This window comes from Brassica rapa, chromosome A10, assembly GCF_000309985.2.
Source record: "Brassica rapa cultivar Chiifu-401-42 chromosome A10, CAAS_Brap_v3.01, whole genome shotgun sequence".
In the NCBI taxonomy this organism is placed as follows: domain Eukaryota; kingdom Viridiplantae; phylum Streptophyta; class Magnoliopsida; order Brassicales; family Brassicaceae; genus Brassica; species Brassica rapa.
The window spans coordinates 9,296,053-9,321,711 of record NC_024804.2 but is presented as its reverse complement, the minus strand read 5'-3'; the positions used below and the strand labels follow the sequence as shown (position 1 = coordinate 9,321,711).

General features: G+C 33.8%; 2 protein-coding genes across 7 annotated transcripts; both read left to right on the top strand.

Annotated features, from left to right (window-relative positions):
* Nucleotides 1-2,135: 2,135 nt before the first annotated feature.
* On the top strand, nt 2,136-25,659 carry LOC103844771 (probable membrane-associated kinase regulator 6). Of its 6 annotated transcripts, XM_033281984.1 has the most exons (5): nt 2,136-5,607; nt 6,538-6,595; nt 6,674-10,974; nt 11,056-23,479; nt 23,818-25,659. In XM_033281984.1, exons 3-4 carry the CDS (start codon nt 10,161-10,163, stop codon nt 11,061-11,063), a joined length of 822 nt encoding a protein of 273 aa, XP_033137875.1. In that variant the 5' UTR covers nt 2,136-5,607; nt 6,538-6,595; nt 6,674-10,160; the 3' UTR covers nt 11,064-23,479; nt 23,818-25,659. The 6 variants fall into 6 exon arrangements, with proteins under 6 accessions (XP_033137875.1, XP_033137874.1, XP_033137873.1 ...); XM_033281983.1 differs by having other exon boundaries at nt 6,538-10,974; XM_033281982.1 differs by having other exon boundaries at nt 6,062-10,974.
* LOC103846086 lies at nt 15,934-17,942 on the top strand. The gene is made up of 2 exons (XM_018655359.2): nt 15,934-16,924; nt 17,035-17,942. Exons 1-2 carry the CDS (start codon nt 15,934-15,936, stop codon nt 17,940-17,942), a joined length of 1,899 nt encoding a protein of 632 aa, XP_018510875.2.

The window sequence follows — 25,659 nt, the reverse complement described above, 5'->3', positions numbered from 1 at the left end:
AAATGATACTAACATACATAGTATATTTTAGTATATTTTTAATATTAATGTCTATTAAATGATGATTTCTACTCATATAGTGTTTTTGATCATTTGTATATTTTATAGCAAAAGATTTAAATTACTAACAACAAAATTTTCATTGTGAGATTAATAGTTTTAATAATTTATAAAATAAAAAAATAAGTTGTCAATGTTTGTTCAAAACTTTTACCAAAAAATTGTTCAAAGTAAATTTTGAAACTAAAAGATTTATGTATTTTATATGGTTTATAGTTTAATTTAAAACGATATATATATATATATATATATATATAAATATTAATAATTAATTAAATTATACTTTTTACTTATATAATTTTGTAATCATTTCAATGTGAAACTTTTAACAGTTTTAGTAATTTATAATCATTTTTCAAAATTCAAAATATAACGTATATAGAAAAATCTAAATTTTTTATTATATGGTTATTGTGGTTGTTTAATTTATTTAATAGTTTAAAATTAAACAAATATGATAGAATATACACTAATTTTTATCAAATCTTTATTATTCAAAATCATTAATTGTCATATATATACTTTAACCACATTAGGCAATTCCGTAATTTTATTTAAGGAAATAATGAAATACATTAATAATGAATTTATTGTTAGTTTAATAAAAACTTATTATATAATTAGATGGACCAACATATTTCTCTAATGATTCTAAGAATCATCATAGTGATGACATGTGGCTACAAAAAAAAGTTGTAATGCTTCTCAAATAATATATAGGGAATATGCGAAAAATTACATTTAATAAAACTTAGTTCAACTATCTCAAACGTAACCTTAAAAAAAGGATTTTTAGTAATTAAACCCCTCAACTAAAGATGAATCGTAAAAAAAAACCTTCAACTAAAAATCCTATGAAATAAACCCTCAACTTTAGTTCCGTTAACATATGTTACCTTCCGTCTAAAAAACCGTTACGTAGGGTGACATATGTTAACGGTTTATAAGTTAAGGGTTTATTTCACTGAATTTTTAGTTGAGGGTTTTTTTTACGATTCATCTTTAGTTGAGGAGTTTTATCACTAAAAGTCATTAAATGTTATTAAATTATTTATTATCATTTATACATTGTTTTAAGATTTATAAGCCTTTAAAACTAATTTATAAATTTTAATACATTAATATATTTGTATATTAATTTATACATCTTAAATTAATAATTTTTAACATTACTTAGAACTTATTATAACTTTGAAATATTAAATTATTTGATATTTGGCAATAGTGATATAAAAAAATTTGTGTGTTTATATCGTCATTGTCAAATATGAAATAATTTATAGTTTCTAAGTTATATTAAGTCTTAAGTAGTGTCGAGATAATTCATCCATGAAGTCAATCTTTCTATTTAGAGTATAACACTTTTTCCTATTTTCATGATTTCTGTCATCCAGCTCATACTCCTCCCTCCTCCAAAGTAATGCATGATTATTTTTATTCTCATTGATTTCTGAATAACTACATTATATTTTTATTTTCTTGATCAATAATATATTTGAAACATAAAGTAATACAATAAATCAAGAACAATATAGGAAAATAGGAAAGTATGAGCCTGATGACGAAAATTATGAAAATAAGAAAAAGTACGTCATACTCCAAATAGAAAGATTGACTTCATGGATGAATTATCCTCAACACTACATAAGACTTAATATATCTTACAAACTTTCAATTATTTGATATTTGAAAATGACGATATAAACACATAATTTTTTTTTATATCACTATTGCCAAATATCAAATAATTTAATATTTTGAAGTTATAATAAGTTGTAAATCGTGTTGAAAATTATTAATTTAAGATGTATAAATTAATTTTATAATAAATTAATGTATTAAAAATATAAATTAGTTTTAAAGGCTTACAAATCAATCTAAAACAATGTATAAATGGATAATAAATAACTTAAAAATCCTTTAATGACTTTTTAGTGATAAAACCCATCAACTATTTTTGAATCGTAAAAAAAAACCCTCAACTAAGTTTTCAACATTATAAACCCTCAACTTATAAACCGTTAACATATGTCACCCTCCGTCCCGGTTTTTTAGACGGAGGGTAACATATGTTAACGAAACTAAAGTTGAGGGTTTATTTCACAGGATTTTTAGTTGAGGATTTTTTTTACGATTCATCTTTAGTTTGAAGAGTTTAATTACTAAAAACCCTTAAAAAAACTTAGTTCAAGTATCTCAAACGTAACCTTTAAAAAGACCATGCAAAATGGCCTAAAGAAAGACTTTGATGAGTCTCCACGTCACTTTTTGTTTTCGGCTTTTGTCCCCTAAACTTTGGACAACATTCGCCTCGCATCCCGACACTTCCCGGGACCTCTATCTCTCTCCCCCACCCCCTTCTCTTTCACCTCTCCTAACCCATTTCTGTATTTTAAATATTTTATTGTTTATGAAAATGACTTTATATTTAGTTTTGTTTCTTTACGTTGTTTTCTTTCATTTATTACTCGTGGTCCTCTTCATTTGCAATGCTCTGAAAATTTCTATCTTAAAACGTAATACATCGGTGGTAGCTTGGTGGCCATCATTCAATCAAGCAGTGATAGCTTGATAGTAATTTATCGACCTGAATTTAAGTTTTACCGGAAATTAAGTTATTATTTACTTGGTCAAATCATTAATAAAAAATTCAACATAATCATGAGTTAGCCATAGAAAAATCGTGGCTGAAGCAGGAAAGTTATAATTTTACCACAAACCCACCACAATTAACAATTTAGCCATAATTAAGAATAACCGTGGCTTATGGTTAATATAATTTTTTACAAAAAAAAATATGGTTAAAATAACCACGTTTTGACCAGAAAAATAAATATAACCAGATTAGCCACTATATATCCATGAAAATAACCATGAAAAAACCACGAAAATAACCGTAGATAATATGTTAACCATGATATTGCCACTGAAACTTCATTGTTGTTTTATTAGCCACGTTTATACTATGGCTAAGGTCATCTCCGATCCAACATCAAAATACAAACTGTAATTTCTATATCAAATCCTCTTCAATCAAACTGCTAAAATCACGTTATTTTAGTGTAAAATTAGAATACTCCATCAAATTTGGCATGTTACTATTCACAACGCTAAACACTGTTCATACACCACTGTTCACTATACAAAATACTATTCATTTTATTTTTAATAATAAATATTAGTTTAATAATTATTAGAGGAAAAATAAATACATATAAAATAGTGAAATAAATAAATAAAATCAATATATTACATATATTGAAATAGTTTATTTTAATTTATCATTTTAATATTGTTATATGTTAAAATTATAAATATTTATTTAAAAATAATTGCGTGTGATATATTTTTGTGTAATATAATTACATGACAAAATTAATTTATTTTATATATTAAATAATAATATAAAATTTAGTTTAGTTATATAAAAATAAAATAGAGTTTTGGTGCTGTGGTTGGAGAAAAATAGTTTTGTGTTAAAATTACACTAAAATGGTGTAGTTTTCAGTATTATGGGTTAGAGATGTACTATTAAATCATGGTTTTGCCATGTCATTTAGGTGGTTATAGTTTTGAAATTTTCCACCAACAGATCAGTGGAAACGTGTTGTCTCATCGAATCATCAAAAACTATATACTGCGGCTAAGGCGAAACTATGGCTGGTTTTCAACGTCATTTTTTCTGTCTATGTCGAAGAATATATAATGAGGGATAAATTTTAAAAATAACCACGTTTATATGTGGAGAGATCGGGGATGGGATCAACTATATAATTAAACTTCTGGACAAAATATTTTTCATTTGAGGATATAACAAAAATATTGTAAGCAGTTGATGTTTTTCTTTTGAACAAGGATTATGTCGTTCTATTTTTTTTTGATAATCCAGGTAATCTGGACACCCCGGAGGGAACCCGAGTAGCACCTAAGTACACCACTGCAGAAGGCATCCTGGAGACCCGCCTTTTCACCCCATTTTAATCGATGGTGGCCAGCGGGATTCGAACTCGGGTTCATATTGGGGCCAAAGCTCCCTCAAGACCACTGTGTCGTCCTGGCTTGGTTATGTCATTCTATTTTCAGTCGAGACAGTGGATGGATCAGAGAGTTGATCCAGAATATAATTGTATTTCAAATGTTTATATCAAGGTAGTAACACTTTTATTCTATTTGCTTGTAATCAAACATCTTATCGAGAGAGTAATACTTTATTGTGAAAAATATGGATGCATAAATCATTTCAAGACATATTTTCTCGTCTAGATTTAGGGAAATTACTATATATTGACGTGTCATGGAGAAATTTTTTATGATGTTGGTGAGAGTTCTGGGGCAAAGGAATTGTCGGCTGAAGAAAATGTGAGAGAATAGTACTAGGAATGTTGAATATTATGGTTACTATCATGGTTCTGAAACATATGATTACATGGGAAAAGATGTAGCACCACATCTCAGAACCTATAGAAGAGACCATCAATGAAGAGTCATTTCATGATAGTGTTTTCAAGCATTTGAAATGACAATTCAACCGCTTTACGATGGTGTGAAGAATGAATTTCTCAGTTGTATCTTACATTGTGCATGATGAAAGTAAAGATATAATTTGGCAAACTCATGTATAGAAGAGTTTACTGAAGCTTTAAAAATGCTTCTACGGTTTTATTAAGCTCTATCATCATACTATGAAACAAAGAAGCTGACATTGGCGCTTGAGTTACTAGTACATAAGATTGATGTTTGCGAGGGTAATTGTATGCTATTTTGGAAAAGAGAAGATCTTAATTTTCTCACCTGTCGGTTTTGTGGCAGAGAATGTTACTATTATTCGTGTGACAAGTAAAACAAATACCAAAACAGAGAATGTTTTACATGCCGGTTACAGATTGTCTAAAGCGCATATACCAACCCGAGGCGACTGTTTCCAATATTTAGTGGCATAATCAACATGTGTCTCCATAAATGATTATGTTATAAATTGTGTTGTAAAATGTTTATGTTATAAAACAATGGTTCAAGTGTTTAGGATATAAACCATACACTGGTTTAAATGTTTAGGGGTTAGTGTTTAGAGACAAATACTTAGGGTTAAATAGTAACAGTTTAGTGACTACTAATATGTGGTTGTGTTAAAAAAATAAGAATTGGCTCGATTAAATTTTGGTTTTGCAGTTAAATGAAACTTAGCCACAACTATTCAATGGCTGGGTAGTGGATATTTAAAAATAAACCAAAAATTAAACTGGTTTTCCCCGAATAATTTGGATTTGCCTCCAATTTATTTGGTTTCGTTTTTAATTATCCCTAAAAAAATATCGTAGAGCCACAATATAGCCACGTTATTTTTTTGAGGCTAAATTTTAGCATTTTCTTTTGATCAACTCCCCTCATTCTCATTACAACACTTAGAAAAAACAAGTTTCTCTCCGACTCTCAAGTTTCTCTCCAATCCAAAAGCCTCGTCATCCGATCTTCGTCTTGCCATATAACGTCCTTGGACTCGCCACCTCATATCTTCATTGTATCGCTGTCTATCGTTCTAATGTACTTGTATGTTCTTTTCTTCTTCCTCGATTCTTCTTCTATAAGTTTTACGGGTTTGGTTATGGATTTTTGATCCTTCTTATTTGATTTTTTTTGCATGTTTTGTTTTGGATTTTTTACCGTCCTTCTTCAATTCATTCCTTGCATGTTTAGAGTTCTGGTTTTTGATTTTCAATTCTTATTCGTAGATTCGTTCCTTGCTTGTTTAGGGTTTTGATTTTGGATTTTCAAGTTGGACTAAATTCTGATTTATTTTTTCGTTTTGCCGATTGTTTAGGGTTTTGATTTTTCCAATTGATTTTGATGTTGCCAATTTTTTAGGGTTTCAAGTTGGATTACGATTGTTTAAGGTTTCATCTTGGATTACGACTATACTTTGTTTTATTTTTCTGAGTTGGTTTTCGTTTTGGTTGTGACTAATCCTTATATTTCTTCTTTTGTGAACAAATATGAAATCAAGACGAGTAACACGCACATCATATATGTCTCCACCAATGCCATTAGGAACTATGAGACCGACTGTTTTCTCACCTCATTCAAATAGCTACTCATAAATGATTCAAAATGTGATGTTCAATGTTCCTGCTAGGAAATCCCAGCAACATCTCCATCCAAATAAAGTCAATGGAGCTCTATGATAAGTTAGACATTACTTGTGTTTCTATTAGATTAAATTAGACATTTTGTTGATTGTGTTTATGTTACACTGATCTAGACATTATGTGATATATGTATATATATATATATATATATATATATATATTGATTTTATAGTTATTCGAATTGTTTCATATAGTTATATATAGTTTTTTTTTGCTTATGCTATACATTGAATATTGTTAATGTTGCTATTTGTTATCTTTTCTGGTTTGTTATTGACCCTTCTATCTACCAATTTATCCGTGCAACATGGAAATGTTATTATATGGAACAAAGGAAGAGTTGCATGTATGTTCCCTAAGAAATGATGAAAGTATGATGGCAAACGTTTGTGGTATGTGTTTCAACTTAAACCATTTTCATAGATATTATGTTTTCCTTTTATTTGCTAATTATTTTGCTTTCCTTGTAGCAAAACTATTATTGGAAACTTCAGTTCAACGACTTGGTCTCTGGTGTTTGGAAGAAGAAGATGAGAATATTAGTTGGGAAAAGGATTAGCGAGAAGAAGAGGCAAAACAAAAAACCAAAGTACATTAACGATGAAGACTAGACAAACTTCATGGAACATTGGTTAATAAACCATCACGAAAGAAGAGCATGAAAGCTGCCAAGAGCCGCAACTCAGACCTTGTAGATAATTGGGTTCACAAGGATAATGCAAGACCTTGTTCCTTTGCACGCATTGGATAAAACATGGTATCGTTTAATGTCTTTAATTCTTTTAAATATATGCTTTATCTAATGCTCTTTAAAAATTGTTTTCAGATAGTTGAGAATGATGCTAAAGAACCACCATTATACATTGGCTGTCTGGAAGACACACACACACACACACACACAAAGATGGTACATTTTTGGACTACCGAGCTGAAGAAATCGTCACTCAAACTGAGATGAAAGCCACACAGCTCACTGAAGAATCCAAGCGCAACATCAGCTCCTTCACGCGTCCTGTTAAACATTCTATTTGAATGTTATATTCTTATTATTACAATCTTGTTATTTTTTTCCTAGTGTTGAAGTTTTGTAGATGGAAGTTGTTAATATGCATGTTTTTCTTAGAATTAGGCTTTGATTATTAGAAAATGATGTGTTATGTTTTGATTAGTGTACGAGTTCAGAATTTGTTTGATGTGTTATGTTTTGCTTTGTGTACGAATTCTTTAGAATCTGTTTTGATGTGTTCTATTTTATTTAGAGTTAAGCTTTGATTATTTAAATATGTTGTGTTTAAAATGTGTTTATGTGTTCTAATTGTATTTTGTTTAGACTATTTTGATGTGTTCTATTTTGACTGTTTTGACTTTTCTTTCATAGACAACTCATGCCAAAAAAGGCATGTAGCGCCCTATACAAGAAGAATCCTCCATCTGGCAAAAGTTACAGCGTCTTTTATCTGCAACTTCGATATGGAAATACGGTTATCTAGTATGGAAACATGCCTCGAAAGCATCACGGCTGATATTGGTGATGGCAAGGCAGACATGACAGCAACAAGGGTTGCCATCAATCAGCACTTCCATAATATTCTGCACCAAAAGATCCATGTCTCTTCTGCTTATGTACCTATTGCTACTAATCAAGCCAATGTTCTTGCTATTCCTGAACAGATAGTGAAACTTCTTACTTAACCTACTCCAACAATTCAGCCACAAGTCCTTCCTCCAACCCAGCTAGAGAAGTCATAGATGGATGTTTGATGTCGATCTGTGGGATTGTAATGCCTTTGTAGAGGTAATTGTTTTGCTCTTGTGGTGTCATCTTGTTCACATGGATTTAAACTCTTAGTTGTTGTTAATGTTTTGTATAGGCATTTTTGATGTAGTCCTTATTTACATTGCTTTCAACATTTATCATGAACAATTATAATATGTAGTGTATAATTATATTATAAATAATTTAGTATTTTGTGAGAATTGTTTTTTTTTATGAATGTTAAATTTGTATTCACCAAAAAAAACTGCTTTACATCAAGTGCATCTTGCTTTTATAACTCTCCAACCGAAAAAAAAAAATACTCCCTACTTCCGAACCAAACCGCAAGGACACCCTCTGCCCCCAGTTTGTTCGCTTTACTCACACTTACAAGGATGAGTTTGTTCCTAATTTGCTTCTCAACAATCTTTACAAAGGTTGCATGTTGCGGAGGCGCTTCACCATGCCTTCTTCTATTGTGCTCTCTCCACATATTATGTATTTCACACTGCATTGCATATCTGACGCAAAATAGTGCTTTTGCATCAAGAGACTTGTCTACAATGATTATCTTAAGAGCATTCCAGTTAGCAGAGTAAGAATTTTGCAGGATCCCATTGCTAAGTTTCTTCCAAATGAACGATGAGAAAAGACAATCAAAGAACATGTGGCTTTTTGTCAGAATTTGTGTTAGCTTATTTAGATTTTAAATTTAATACAACATCAATTAAATTAGATTTTCAATTGGATAATGAAAACAGAAAAAATGTGGCTACAACAGTGACAATATATGGCCATTATTAAAAAACAAATCACGGCTAAGACTAGCCACGATGATTCAGTAGCCAAACTGAAGATATATATAGCCAAGATAATACAGTGGTCAACACTATAGCTATTTATATCCATGATATAGTAATGTACAATCGTAGCTATATATAAAGCCTCGATAAGTCATTCTCAATATTCGTGGATGAAGTCTAGCAAGATAAATCAGTGGCCAAAACAGTGTGTATATAGCCAGGTTATTTCTATGACAAATCCATGGTTAAAATAGCCATAAATTTGTTGTGGCAAAACTGTGGCTATAGCCACGATTAGCCGCTGTTTTTTTAGCCACATTTTTTTCTTACAGCTAAATATGAATATTTTTCATATAGCCATACATCATGAAAATATCAAACATTTTTCTAGTAAATAATGATATAGGGTCTTGTATTAGGTTTCTACTCATACTAGTCATATAAGGATGTATGTTTTGAAAGATTAGGGTAACCCAAATCATAACACCAAATTTGATAGTTTAATGTCAATTTGTTTATTCAACCACAACACCAAATTTCATACCAAAATAATATTATATATTATTAAATTAATATTTTAGTTATTTAATTGATAATAATCACATTTAAGTTTTATCCCGTTAAATTTTTGTAATTTTATGTTATAAGATTTTTTTTACATTTTATATTTTATAAAATATTAGTTAAAAATTAAAATATATGTTATTAAAATAAGATATAAAGTATATAAAATAATTTTTATTTTATTTTTCTGAAAATAAAATGAAAACACAAAACTATACAATATATTTAGTTTTAATTATAAATTTAAGCTATTTTTAATACTAATTTAACTATATTAATAAATAATTTATAAAAATACATTTTGATATTTGGTGTAATAAATAGTATAACATCAGTGAAATAATATTCACAAAAAAATCAAAGTTTAGTGTTTTGGTGTCTCATTAAAGTTGGTCTTAATTAAGTTTCAGTCCATATACTCTCATAAAAGATCTAATATAACTAATTTATGTCTTTCTTTCTTTTTGTATTCCAAATCCCATGAGACATGCGTCAACCTGCATCGTTCTTTTGGTGATTCTTAAAAAAAAAGCTTTGAATGATATGTCTAATTAAAAAATAAATACGATGCTACAATGGAATAAATAACTAAAAGAACTTTTGTATATGGAAAAGAGTAAACTAAATAAAAATAAAAAGAGTGGAAAGTGGAGAAGACAACAGCGTAATGAGAGGTTAGTATATATGGGCTCACAAACTCTTATGTATATTTTCTTTTCTTATTCTTTTCCAAATATTAATATATATTGTTTCTTACCAAACTAACCACATAATATAATATATTACCGTTATAAGAAAATAAAATAAAATATATCTTTGCTTCTATATGTGTCTATGTCCTTTCATGTATTTATACACACCGAACATTGTTCTTCACTAAAACATTTGTTTCTGAAACACAAACCTCTTACCTCTGAACACTTTCAAGAGTACATATCCCCGAAAAAAAATAAGAAAGTGGCCATGGAAGAAAATCAACAAGAAGCTTCAATGGCACTAGTTCCCGTAGACAGCTTCTCTTACAGTTGGTTAGTTAACTTTCCTTCTTTAGAAGCTTCCATTGATGATTATCATCAAACCTACGAAGATTCTTCTTCTTCCTCCTTCATCGAGATGGATCCAAGATTGCCTCCTTCAAGAAGATTCTTCATCAACAAAGCCCATGAAAGTAGCTTTAAGTTCGATAACTTTGTCTCTTTCTCCGACCAAGATCACTCTTTAGTTCACGCCGACGAGCTTATCCGCGACGGCTACGTCGTGCCTTATATATCAAAAGCCACGTCAGCAGCTACCGAGGAAGAATATAAGCCGTTGGATACGAAAAAGGAGAAGAAGATCGAAACACGTGACATTAAGAACAAGTCTCCTTATATAAAATTGAAAGTGTCGAAATGGGTTTTGTTCAAGTATCTTGATTTTTTGACCCCATTGTGTAAAAGATTAAGGAGATGTAGATCCGCTAGATCACCTGGAGGTATTGGAAGCGACACGAGGATCCGTGTAAGGACGTTGTCCAGAAGCAGAGTTTATTCTGATGAAACAACGTCGTCGCCAAGAATAAGTGTTGCAGATGATTATTATTGGAGAAGGTCTTGCGATTCAGAGAGTTCCATTTACGAAGCCGTTCTTCATTGCAAGAAATCTTTCGGTATGTTGTAGATATCATTTTGTGTTTAATTTTACAGTTACTTTTGATCATGTATTAATTATTGTTTGATTATTTTAACAGAAAATTGAACGTGAAGAATCAATCCATGGAAAAGGAGCAGCTAGGAGCCTAGGAGTAGAGATGGAGTATATTAGTACTTTATACATGGAGTGGGAGAGAGGGAGAGAGAGAGAGAGCAACTTGTAATGCGTCTTTTTGTTGTTAGTCTCTCTTGAATTAAATAGTTTGATGTGATGATTCCATGTGAATGTGTCATCAGATGTGGATCAAGGATTTTTTTCTTCTTTTTTTTTCTTTTTACATGAATGGGCACATATATAGGTCATATAGGCATCTAGCAGAATCAAGAAAATATTTTCAGATTTTCTTGGCTATTTTTATCCCCATATATGTAAGTTAAATAGTTTCTTTTTATATATGTAATCATATATGTGCCTACCCATGTTTTACTTTCTGGACCAATGGTGTTTCAGTATTTCTTACCTTTTGTGCAAAATTGTCTTTTCTTGTCTTAGCGATGTCATACGGGGATGTCATCATATATTTGCATGACTGAACTCCTTATATTATCATAATTGTAACTCAAAACATTTAAATCGAACACAGAGAAGCAAAAAAGGAAGTTCCAAAAACATAATATCCAAAACGTTATCAATATATATTTCGTAACCAAGGTGAAAATAGTCCCTTGTAAGTGGGTTCTAGACTTCTTGGTAATAGTTAAGGCCAATGATCCATTTTTGCCAGCCGCTTTTGTACTGTTTCAGTAAAATCAGCACGAGGTGTGTATTTTCTAAAGATAAAGTTAGATTCCGGGATAATTTGGAGATTATTACTCAAATACCACATAAAAGTTGTTATATGACTACTATATCATACATCTTTTGAAAATTATTCAAATGTTTGTAAACCCGTAGTAAATTACAATAAACACTCTTGCTAAGTTTTTCCTAACTGAAATTATTAATAATTAAAAAACGATTAAAATCATTAAAAATCTATGTCACAAATAATTATAATCGACGTCACACTCTGATCAAAAGATAGAAAAGGTAACCAAACGAAGTTTAACTTAAAACTTCATTCGTTGATTAAACCCTCACCGCCGTTTGAGCAGACATCGTTGTTTTCGTCCGAAATTGTCTTCTCCGCAATTATCTTCTTCGAAATTGTCTTCTCCGCAAACGTCTTTTCTGAAATCGTCTTCTTCGCAAGTGTCCTCTTCAAAATCATCTTCTCCAAAACTGTATTTTCCGCAAGCGTCTTCTCTAAAATCGCTTTCTCCGCAAGCGTTTTTTCCAAAATCATCTTTTCTGAAATCGTCTATTCTGAAATCGTCTAAAGTCGTCTACTCTGGTATGTTTCGACGCTTTACCTTTCTGTTTTTCAAGTTTGTGATTGAGTTTGATTTATGGTGTGGCTGAGTTAGTTTTCTATTGCGGTTTATTTATATATCCATTTCTGCGTAAGTTAGTTTGATTTACATATGCAGTTGTGGCTGAGCTAGGGTGTGATTGGTGTTATGACTTTCAAGGTTTTAAAAGGTTTGACAGCCTTAACAGCTTTTTTTTTCAATCAGGATTTTTTAACATTAACCTCTCTAAAGTTCTCAAAGCCAATATTCACTTCTCTCTTCTCTTTCTTTTGTTTTACCTAAAGCCTAGTAAACAAAGCTTTGAAAACAAAATATATTCTTTTCTTTTTTTGAAAATATGATTTTTCTTCTCCCATCATCATTATAATCTTTATACAAATCTATATTAGTTATATTATGAAAACATTTTATGAATCAATCATCTATCTTTTTTACTTGTTATTTTAAGATCCATATTGCCTACCATTTTCAAAATTTTATTATTAAAATCTATAAAGTTTATTTTTAAAAGAATTACTAACTTATATTAAAAATTTGATAAATTTATAACATAATGCATATATAAAGTGGCAGTATAATTAAAAATAAAAATTATTGAAATAACATAAATCTTATTTTTAATAACAAATGTTCATTTGTAAAATAACAAATGTTCATTTGTAAAATAACAAATGTCATTTTCATGGCTTTTACTACCAATCACAGTTTTAAAGCCAAAATCTCTACAACCAAAAATCTAAAGTCACAGCCTAAAGCAACAGTCCTTACTAATCGGAGCCCTAGTTTTCTATTGCGGTTGATTTATATTTGCAGTAGTGGCTGAGTTAGTTCTCTATCGAGACTGATTTATATATATAATTGTGGATGAGTATTTTTTTGTGGTTGGTAAATTGTATGCTTTACGTCTGATTTATTATTGATATGTTATATATGTATTTTACGATCAGATGGATGCTTTTGAAGATCAAGCACAAGATTACCCTCCAAGACCTTACGCTGAAAGGGCTTCTAATCTTGAAAATAAAGACATTAATCACAATTTCCATACGGGAGACTTCCTTCACGTTATTTTGTATTTGAGTTATGCTATGTTTATTTTGTATTTGAGTTATGCATTGTTATATAACTCAGCCGTGTAGTTTATATATCTCAGCCGTGTCATTTATATAACTCAGCCATACCTCAAACATACCCTAAAATCGGATTTTTTTTATATAATTCATCTGTGTCGTTTAGATAACTCAGTCGTATCGTTTATATAACTCAGTCATGCCTCAAACATACCATAAGATTGGAAATTGTAATTGAAGTACTTAAAAAAAATTATGTTGAAGCTCCTCTTATCAACATCAAGACTAGAATATAAATTGACTGAATGTGTGAAGTTTCTTGAGTTTCCAAGTTGAGACTCTAAAATGATCTTGAGATATATGTTCTCTTACAATTACTTACAAGAATTTAACTTGATCTTGAACCCTAAATCATAGAAAGTAAACCATATACGATGTACTTTCATTTGAATGTGTGTACTTTCTTATATTTCCTAGTAGACATCCTTAAGAATCCTAAACCATATATCCTATACCTTGAAGCCTAAACTTTAAATCCTATCCGAACGGTATCTCAGCCGTAACGGTCCTATAACACAGCCGTTAAGTATAATTTATATCGCGAAGTTTTTTATTTTCGGAGGGAACAAAACCATAAATTCTGGCATGCAAATTTTACTAAATTTTATTAGATTTATCTCGCGAGTTTTCGTCGTTCTATATTGACCACTATTTGTGAAGCTCCAAAAATATATATCTCGATGGGTGGTTTGGCTTATGACCAAACAACGAATCAGTGGTATATCTTCTTGGACTACATAATTTTGAAGAATCTCCACATCCCATGTCTAATCCCCTTTGATAAATTCACCAACAGTCATTCAGAGATGTACCACAGAGGCATTAGGTTTTGCCGGTCTAGCTGGTGTTATAGGAATCAAATGATCCTCCCACATTTGAACCTCATATCCTAAATAAATGTTTTGTCTAATCCCCAGTAGCAGTAATTTTCTTGCCGTTGAAATACTACATAGGAAGGATTATCCAACGAGTTACTCGCAATGGCGAGCTATGTCAATAGTATCTTCCACACAAAACTCGAGCTACCAGAGAGTCTGAAAATTGAATTAATCGCCATATTTGTTTTCCCAGGAGTGCCATATTATGGTCATGTATCAGACAGAATCCAATTTCACCCTTCTCTCTTGGTAAACAAAGTTTAAGTTCCTCTTTTAGATGGATTTAAATTCCACCAAAAATGTGCAATGACACTCGCAAATCTCTCACATATCTCCAAAGGAAGTAAGAAGATAAACATGGTTTAACCCAGTAGAGCTAGTAAAATAGTTTTGATTAGCACTTATTTCCCCTTTTGATAACCATCAGCATGTCCTTCAGTTCACTCTGTTTTGTAATCTTTCCTTTAGAACCACTTTATATCAGCTAATATCTTTTGGATCTGTATATGTGAACTCATTCCACCTTCATTTTTGATCTCAAGAGTTTCTTTTATTCACTAATTTTATTATCTTGCTTCAGGAAATTCATATATACTTCTATGGAAATTTTCACTACAAGATATCATAAGTAGGTGGATTTCATGATCTATTTTTTTTTCGTTTTGTATGAATGTGCTTGTCATTTATATGAATCTTAAGCATTTTCTGTAGTATTAGTTAAAATACCTGGCAATCTATCACAATAATCACATGTTTAAATATACCATACGGGTTGTATATATATACATATGCAAACATAAAGTGGGAATCTTTGCAAATCGATGATAGAATTTTGATTTTGATCGTTCTATGATTGTTTAAAATCAGAAATCATAAACCAACGGCGAAATCCAAAACTTGACAGAAATTTGACGCTTGTGTCTAGATTTCAAACTTAGTCTAGGCTGCGATGACAAAATATTGCAGAAATCAGTGCATCAAGGTCACGTCCCCAATAGTGTGGACTCAGGCCTACTATTGTTGGTTTATACTTTTTTTATTTGAATTTTTTCAGAAAAAAATCTAAGATGTTTTTACTTATACATTTATATACAAACTTTAAGCTTATGGAATACTTTTCTTTTTTGCTTACTAACTTACTGAATATTGTAAATCAATTGTATTATGCAGCTTTTTTCATAACCAATTGAAAATAGAAAGAAATTTACACAATGGTTAATTAGTAGTGTTGATATATATATCACGTTTTTATAGAAAGTGTTAATATATCACGTTTTATAGCTAAGGTTTTGAAACGTATGGGTTTTCGTGACACTTGGATTCAGTGGATCATGCAGTGCATCATAACAGTCTCCTATAGCTACCTTATACATGATGCAGTATATGGATCAGTTAAACTTTACCGGGTAATCAGACAAGGAGATCCCCTCTCTCCCTATATATTCATACTCTGTGGAGAGGTGTTATCGGGTCAGCCACCACAGGCGAACTTGAAGGAGTAAGAGTCGCAAGAGGCTGCCCACGAGTGAATCATCTGCTCTTTGCAGATGATACCATGTTCTTCTGCAATGCCTCGGCCGAATGCTGCACCAATCTAGTGAAGATACTCTCAGAGTATGAGGAAGCATCTGGACAGAAAATAAACCGCAATAAATCAGCCATCACATTCTCATCAAAAACACCCGCAGAGATGAAAGGAAGGGCGAAGGAAATTCTGAACATCAACAAAGAGGGTGGGCTAGGTAAATACCTAGGCTTACCGGAGCATTTCGGGAGAAAAAAGAAAGATCTCTTCACATCCGTGGTAGATAGAATCAGACAGAAAGCATTGAGCTGGACTACGAGGTTCCTGTCAAAAGCCGGCAAACTCACAATGTTAAAGTCAGTTCTCACGTCTATCCCCAACCACTCTATGTCATGCTTCTTATTACCAGTCTCACTATGCAAAAGAATCCAGTCTGCACTAACGAGATTCTGGTGGGACGGACCTGATGGGAAAAGGAAAATGTGCTGGGTTTCTTGGGATACTCTAACAAAACCAAAGGCTCAAGGAGGACTAGGCCTAAGAGACATCCAACTGTTCAACCAAGCCCTATTGGCAAAACTAGCATGGAGAATCCTCACAGTTCCTAACTGCCTACTTGCTAGGATCTTAATTGGGAAATACTGTCACAACAAAAGCATCCTAGAAATATCGGTACCTACAGTATGCTCTCATGGGTGGCGTAGCATTCTCCACGGCCTAGAACTCCTAAAGCCACACCTGGGGAAGGCAATTGGAAATGGTATGTCTACAAAGGTATGGCAAGACTCCTGGATCTCTTTGGATAAGAATGTGAAACCAATCGGCCCCTGCACTGAGGAAGTGTTAGACCTGCAGGTTTCAGACCTCCTCACATCAGACCTCAAATGGAATCGACGAAAGCTAGAGGAAATCTTACCGTCGTTGGCGTCACAGATTCAAGCCATAAGACCAAGAACCAAAGGAGCAGAAGATATTTTTGTTTGGCAACCCTTGCAATCAGGAGTGTACTCCGCCGAGTCAGGTTACTCTACAGCCTCAGCACCCAAACATCAACAACACCACAATAGGAGAACCAAGAGTTCCGCTGGGTAAAAGACATATGGTCTGGACTCTTCTCCCCTAAACTCAAAGTATTCCTCTGGTCCACCATCCAAAAAGCACTCCCAACTGGCGAGAATCTGCAGAATAGAGGCATCACATCAGATCTCACTTGCCCAAGATGTAAGGAAACAGAGACGTCAATGCATATATTTTTCAACTGTCCTTTTGCAAGGAAGGTTTGGGAAGCTGTACCTCTAAGACAAGCGATTCCCACATCTGCGGAGGACACAATAACATCGATGGTGGTCAAGTTCAGAAGAGCCCTATGCCTCCCACCGACTGGAGTTCAGAACCCAATCCTTCCCTGGATCCTCTGGTCCATATGGACAGCTCGAAACAAACTCCTCTTCGAAGACAGAAACATGCTACCTGAGGAGGTCGTATCAGGAGGTATTAGGCTTGCGAGAGAGTGGAACCAAGCACAAGAGCCAAGGAACTCACCAAAGAAGCCAGTATATGTTCCAGAGGTCAGCATCGACGGGAGGACAATGCCTCGAAACCATAGCGACGACAGCGCGATCATCTGCACAACGGACGCATCTTGGGATGCGACATCAAAGAGGGCCGGCTTAGCATGGATTTTCAGGGAGAACAACGGAACAATCGCGATTCAAGGATCAGAAATCCAACACTCTGTTTCATCCCCCTTGATGGCTGAAGCCCTAGCAATTAGATCAACCCTCGTCATGGCAGCAGAACACGAGATTCTCAATCTCAGAATCTACTCCGACTCACTAACACTCATTCGAGCAATCAACACCAAGATGCAGGATAAAGAAATTTTTGTATCCTCTGCGACATCCATCAAATATCTTCTGTATTTGGCTCAATCTCCTTCTCGTTCTTGCCTCGATCACAAAACAGAGAAGCGGATGAGCTGGCTAAATGCTGTCTCCGTTCTTTGTCTTTCATGTCTTGTAATGGGCTCATTGGGCTAAACGCTTAGTTTTTATGATTAATGAAATCCTCAGTTGAACAAAAAAAGTGTTAATATATCACGTTGGATTCGCATTTACCTATGGCCATATACTATTCTCTATATCTATCACATTTTAACTAAAGCTGCATAACATAGTAGTCTATAATCCGGATGGGGACAAACATATGGGTTTCGTTCAAGCCAGACCTAAGAAAGTGCTTTGAATTCGAATATATAGACTAAGGACCGATTCCACCAAAAAGAAAAGACTAAGGATTGTTTAAAGTAATTCTCTTTTGTTATAAAAAAACAAAATTGCTGCCCATAATTTTGCAGCAACTTTGTAGCAGAAGATTTACCCGTACATATATAAATGGTTAAAAAAAATATAGACCCTATACCATTAGAGACAAGATAGCTTCCAAACTAAAATATTCATTAGAAATACAGGTATTCCAATGCTTGAAATTATTGTGTCGAAGGACATATTCACCCAAAAAGACAGGCAAAAAGATTTGCCTAGGCATCATTTTCTTCCTTTCTTATTCTGCAAATATATAGGTCCTAGAAGAATTTAGGGGGTACATGCACAGAGAGAGTCCATTGGCTACATTGCATCTAGATTCAAATCTTACTGCCAAAATATAATGATAATCACAAAGCTTTTTCATATTTAATTGATTGTCTTGTAAAGCCAGATAATGGTTTTATAACTCTAGATAATAGCCATAGTTACATGTCCTCTTGAGTTATGGACTTATTTATGGCCCTATTCATAAAGATACCATTTGAATAAAGTCAAGTTAGTTATATTGGTCATTGACATCTTTTAATTTTTGAAAACAGGTTGCGTTTTAATTAAACTGTAACGCTTCGTCCGTCCATGGTTAATGGGCCACCCACGCCTGCTCTCTTGGTCCGTGGATCCATTCCGTTCCATCGGTCAGTCAGTTAATTTTTTTGAAGGCTCGAAATCATCGTTTACTGACCCTGCAATCACCACCTGGCCATTCTTTTGGCCTCCCTCGCACGGTATCACGATTCACTTCCCAATAGGTCAAACATCCTTTCACTACTCCAATCCAAACACACTTAACTCTGGAGTACTAACGGATGTGTGACGGAAAAGGTAAGTCAACTTTGGTGACATAGGCAGCCAAATCAATCCTCTTAAGCCTTTCCATATATCACAACTCGGGATGTTACAATTCACCCTCTCTTAAAGAACGCAATGTCCTCGTTGCGCCTCACGACAGGTCTCAAGATACCTCTCGGGTCAGAACCGAGATGGTTAACCAGGTTCGATACCTCTTGTAACGCCCTGACCGCCTACAGCTAATGAGCCATCCACGCCTGTTCTCTCTTCCCGTGGGGCCCATCCCGTTCTAACGGTCGGTCTGTTAATTTTTTCAAAGGTTCAAAATCATCGTTTATTGACCCTACAATCACCACCTGACCTTTCCTCGTGCTTTGGCCTTACTCGCATGGTATCGGAAATCACTTCCCTATAGGTCACCCATCTTTTTACTACTCCAGTCCAAGCACGCTTAACTCTGAAGTTCTAAAAAGATGTATGAAAGAAAAGGTAAGTTAACTTTGGTGACATAGATAGACAAATTAATCCTTTTAAGTTTTTTCATATATCACAAGGGATGTTACATAAACTTTGTCATGGAGGAGTTTTTGTTTTGATAGGAAGATGTGTGGAATTCGATATCAAATTCTTCAATCAACCAAATAAAAAATGAAATTTAAAACGAAATCTATCACTTCTTAATACCACAAATGCTGTTAGCCCACGTATTATATACGATGCATCAAACCAGGAGTGGGCATAAACCAAGTACTTGCTAATTTTCGAAGGCTTGATACTTGGCTTGGCTCGTTTAAGTAATCGTGTTTGAGACTTGAATTTGGCTTGTCTAAAACAAGTACTTGCTATATCAAGTACTCGAGAAAAAAATCAGTACTTGCAAGTTACTTGGTCCGATTCATTACTTGATAAAATCAAGTACTTGTTTCAAAAGTATTTATTATTTGCAAATAAGTAAAATAAAGCATAATTTTATACAATGAATTTTGGTTTTTTTTTATATTAAAAATCTTTACTCGAATATAATATGTTTATTTGATTTCAGTTACAATATAAATAATAAATAAAATTTGTTAAATATATAATAAAAAAATTAGAAACAAGTAGCGAATATTAGGTAAAAAATAGTAATTAGGCAAATATTAAAAGATATAAAGATATTTGATGACTTACATTTACAAATAATAAGATTTATTGACTTATTATCCGGCTTAACAATGTCGAGAACTTGAATTTTAAGTGAAATAAGACAAACAAGACAAGTAAAAGAAACATGATTTATCCAATTTTAAAATGTAAATGGATTAAAATTCTGAAACTATAAAAATTTATAACAAGTAACAAGTACAAAAGAGTCAAGTAGTTATATTTTTTTAAGGACTTGATACTTGGCTTATACTTGCAAGTTTCTCATTTCAGAAACTTGTTACTTGGTTTGATCACGACAAGTACTTGATTTACGGGGACAAGTACGGGACAAGTAGCGGGTAAGAACCGAGTATCGAGTATCCGTGCCCAGCCCTACATCAAACCGAGAGAAATTAGGTAACAAAACCAAAGTTTCGTAAGGATTAGCCGATTGAATAGTGTCACAAAGAATACCACTTAAAAATGAGAGAAATATAATTGGGTAAACGATGAGAGGAAGAAACTATAATAATCGCACGTGCTAGTGAGACAAAACAAGGAGACATAGACAAGATATGTTCCGAGAAGATCCAAGCATTCCTCGTGACACTGTTCCTATCTCCTATGATCATTTCTTTTTTTTTATCATCTTCTTCTGCTTGGGGGACCAAAAACACTTCAATATATATAATAAGGCCATTTTTTTCTTCTCATAATCTATTGAGATATATATATATATAGCTAAGCTTTTCGGTATCTGCCGTCAATTTTTAACGCTTGATATGTTCATAGGTTTTCTTAACATATCTTGTTGAGCCGATCATAATATCTTCAATCGAGCTATCTTGTCAAACATTAGTATAGTGTTTTCTTAAGAGTTATCTGAACTTCTAATCAGAAAATAACTATGATACTATGTATAGTATATACAGTACCTTGAAAATCTTACAGTTTTATTAAAATATCGGGAATAAGACAATATACAATTGAATTTTATCTTATATGAAAGAATAACTTATTAAAGAATGTGAAAGAATAATTTGGGAAAGTTAAAAAAAAACAAATTTTAGAAACAAGCCTCGTATTCTCAATAATGTATTTTTTTATTTATACTGAAATCTATAATAATTTGAGGTTCCATACGAAAGAGTTTAATATTTTTAGCGTCAATTCGACATGGTCGACAGATACCAGAACATTTAGACCATACCTCGAGACCAGTCATAAGATGGAAAACTAAAAAAACTTGAGTGGTAGATTAATTTTAGTGTGACAATCTGTCATGTGAACCCAACCTAGCCCTACAAAGCAACAACTCTAATCTTTCACCTTTGAGTTGTCACTAATTCTTTCAGACATATTAGTGGTGCGCTCGACGTTCTTCGAACTTAAGACCTCAACTTTTAACGACTCTCTCACAAGACAGATTATCACCAATTAATCTACTTAGAATATGTGTTCTACATGACCAGTTTGAGGTCCACATGACAGAAATTCACATAAAAATTAACTTTTATTGTAACACTTGTCCTGTGGATCCCACTCGTTCCATGGATCCCACTCGTCCCATAGATTTCAGGCTGGTTCTGCAGAGCACCGACCCAAACCCCTCACCTGTAACAACCTTCTTACAAGACAAGTTATCAGCAATTGATCTACAATTCAATTGATGACAACTTATCATGTGGGAATGTTGTTAAAGGATGAGGTCTAGGGTTCGAAGAACGTCAAAGGCACCAATAACCTGGATGGGAAAGCCAAGGAGAATTCACAGATGAGGGGTTCGATTTGTTGCTCTACAGTCCACGGAACTGGTGGGATATACGGAACGGGTTGTAACAATTAGTGAATCGTTTATTTTTTTCCTTATACTCAATTTTGTTTTATAGCTAGGAAAGCGTCCAACTCCTCCTTAGTGCAAAGCTTAATTGAATTGCATTATTGTCTTAATCATAGTTGGGCTATGTACATTGTTGCACGTTACGTATTTTTGTTGCATTTGTGCTGCCACCATTCATCTCTCTCACACACCTATACTGAATGTTATGCATTGCATTATATTAGTTCGATAAACAATTATGCAAAAATATTAGTATTTCATATCCTTATTTGTCTGAGTGGAACTATGATTCATAACAGAAAAAAAAAAGACAAATCATTTTATGTTAACCAAGCGGAACCAAAGTCCATGACATGATATAACAACCTACACGCAGTCTTGTTGTTCGACAGAGAAAATCAAATACATAATCTCTAAGAATTTAAACAATGAGACCCTAGATTATCGACCACCATGCCACTATACAGATTAGCATGTGTGAGTTGTAGAAAAACAAAAAAAACTTGATGATGCAGTAATAGAGAACTGGACTAGATTCGTAGCAGACATTCCTGGTCATCCTTGAATGGCACTTTATGAGAAGGAGCATCACAGCTAATCAAGTCCGAGGATACACCAATTAATTTTGTCTCGGACCAACATTTTATTCTTGTAAAATTAAATCATACAGAAAGTAGCATCTACAACCATAGCCATACGTCGTCCGAATCATAAAGTAAATGAATTTTGATACAGTATATATAAGTGGATAAACTGTCAGAAAATTATTTTCCGATAGAATCTTATCTGCTAATAATAGCAAACCCAATTAATGTAAAGTTGTGCATTTTTATAAAAATTTCTATTTTTGTTAAAATTTATGTTTTTTCATTAATGTGTCTTTTCATTAAAGGTTGTATTTCTCCAATATGGAACTATTGTAAAAAATTTGTGAATAATTTCTTTTTTGGATGAAATTTTAAATTTATTGATAGTGGTAAAAAGAATAGGCATTTTACATGTGTGAAGAAAAAAGAAGCTATACTACTATAAGAGCTAAAGCAGAATTAAAAGACTTATTGCCTATGGTATTTGTATAAAGACGTCCAAATACTCATATCGTTACTTCGAACCATCGCCTCATGAGTCCCTCCAGTTTACTTCCATACAGATATCCCAGTGATGAGATTATGTTTTGATGTGTCTTTCATCATAAAATGTATATTAATTGATTAACTTTTTTTTTGTATAGAATTTTTTTATGCTCTCTTGGCGCTGAGCAAGGTGATTTAGGGTTTCTATGGTGTCGCGACGATGGGATCCGGGCATCGAAGAGGGAAAGTGGATCGGAGTGGATTTCTCTCAAATAAAGGTTCGAGGAGATACGGAAAGTAGATTTCATTAAGATCGCGAAGGAAAGTGATGACTAGAGGAAGGGGTTTTTCGGTGAAACTATCATCAGGTGATCAGGGCTGGGTTTACATCATCATTAAGATGAAATCAAGTCTCTATCACGGTAATTTCTCAGTTTCTTTCATGTCGTGGATTTTGTCACTTTGTAAGGAGATACAAGGGATCAATTTGGGATATGAGTTTATTTGGATATGGAGAAAATGGATTCTCCGAGGTACTGGGTTTCAAAGATCATGGATTGTGTCTATCAGCGAGATTGCAATGGAGTGTTGCAATTATGGAGGATCTGATTTCATTATTGAATATTTTCTTGACAATAGAATGGCGATGTGGTCTCATTATAAAAGGATGTTGGGGTCTTTGATATTTTGCATAAGTTCTTCTCGTTTCCTATCAATTATTTTCAAAAAAGATCAAAGCTTTCTTTGTATCATGTCGCAGAGCCATCTGCTAAGCAACAATGGAGAGGGGACCCGCAAAAGGCTGAAGATTTTGGTGCCTCACTTTGATAACTCTGAGTTGGTCAAATCTTTCTCCAAAACGTTGATTGGAAGATGCATGAATCCGGAGGAACATGAAATGAAGGCGTTGATCACGAATATCCCAAAGATCTGGAAGTTGGAAGATCGTGTTGTCGGCACAGAATTGGGACATGGAATGTTTCAGTTCGTCTTTGAAAATGAGGAAGACATTGATGGGGTCTTGAAGCTCCAACCGTTTCATTTTGATTATTGGATGCTCTCTCTGGCAAGATGGCAACCAAAGAGGTCTCAACACTTCCCGTTGGAGATACCGTTTTAGGTTCGGGTTTTGGGCATTCCTTCGGAGTTTAGAACGGCTCCTACTTACGAAAGTATCAGGGATGCTATTGGAAGAACGGTGGAGGTTGATGTGGAACAGGCCCGAGTCCAAGTGGTGGTAGACACATTCAAAGAGCTTTGCTTCGAAACCACAATAGATTTTAAGGGAGGGGTGTTTTATGAGGGGGAGGAAGCTCTGGTGTCTTTGCGGTACGAGAAGCTCTTTGGCTACTGCAAACTATGTTTCAGTCTTTGCCATAAAGATGAGAAGTGCCTTTTGGAGAAGATGAACACAAAAAAGAGTCCAGAGAGAAAAAGGGAGATAAGAGAGGAACACGGTGGTTGGTATGATGGAGGAAAGTACGATGACAGGGCCATAAGCTACAAAGGGGTTGTTATTAACGGTAATGGAAATCAACAGAATAGAGACCGAGAGAGCCGAGATCATTACGGGAAGGGGAAAGGCAAAATGTTTGAAGAAGCGAACTCGAAATGGGTGAAGGTTCCGGAGAAAGGTTCTAAGAGAACCTCTACCTATCGTGAAAACTCTCGCGGTGATGGGGAGAACTCATATCGAAGACCGGTGCACAGAGAGGAAACGCGAGTGGGTGGTCAGGAGAACCAGAATCATATATCTCCATGGCGTGCACGAGTTCAGGAAGCTCAAAATGAAACACGGGAGGAGGTCTGCGAGGATGGAGAGATCAAACAGGCTTAGGAGGGGCTTACAATCGCGCCTTCTCAGGAATTTCAAGAGGCACTGACTACGACACAGGCGGATGGAACAGAGGTAATTTCGGATCCCACTGAGGAAGTGGAAGGGTTACAAAATATACAAGGTCTTTTAGAAAATCAGGTGGAGGATGAAGAAGATGGGGAAGTGATGGAGATGGATGAAATTAAGGCTATTTTTCTTGAACATGAGATTGATATGGATGCTGCGGATGACTTACCGGATATCTCAGAGAAGGAAGCTGAGGGAATGCTCATGGGTCAAGAACAGGAGGAAGCTCCTGCTCATGAGGGAGAGGCTCAGGTTTTGGTTGAAGCAGATAAGGATGCAACTGCAGAAGAATTGACGAAGAAACAGGGGACCCGTAAGCGTTTGTTTAAGCCAAAAGTTGCCACTGCAGGAAGTACAAAGATGAGGATCGCTTCTGCGCTAGTTTCACCTCGTAAACGTGCTGCAGCTAAGCCGGGAATTCGTCATGGGGAGAACAGTAAGCAACTGGAGAGTAAGGGACCTTCAAACCTGAAATCGGGACATCAGAAAGGTTAATTTATGGATTAAGTCTATCTTATATCAAGAAATAAGGGTTGGGGTCTGGGTTTGGGTTTTTAATCTTTTCAATAAGCTCTACGAGTATTTGCATTTCTTTGGGGTGTCAGGTTTTTATGGAGTCTGTTTGTTTCTTGTTGTTAGATAAGATAAATGTTATCTTGTCATTTAATGTTATGGCTTTGCAATGGAAGATTATTAGTA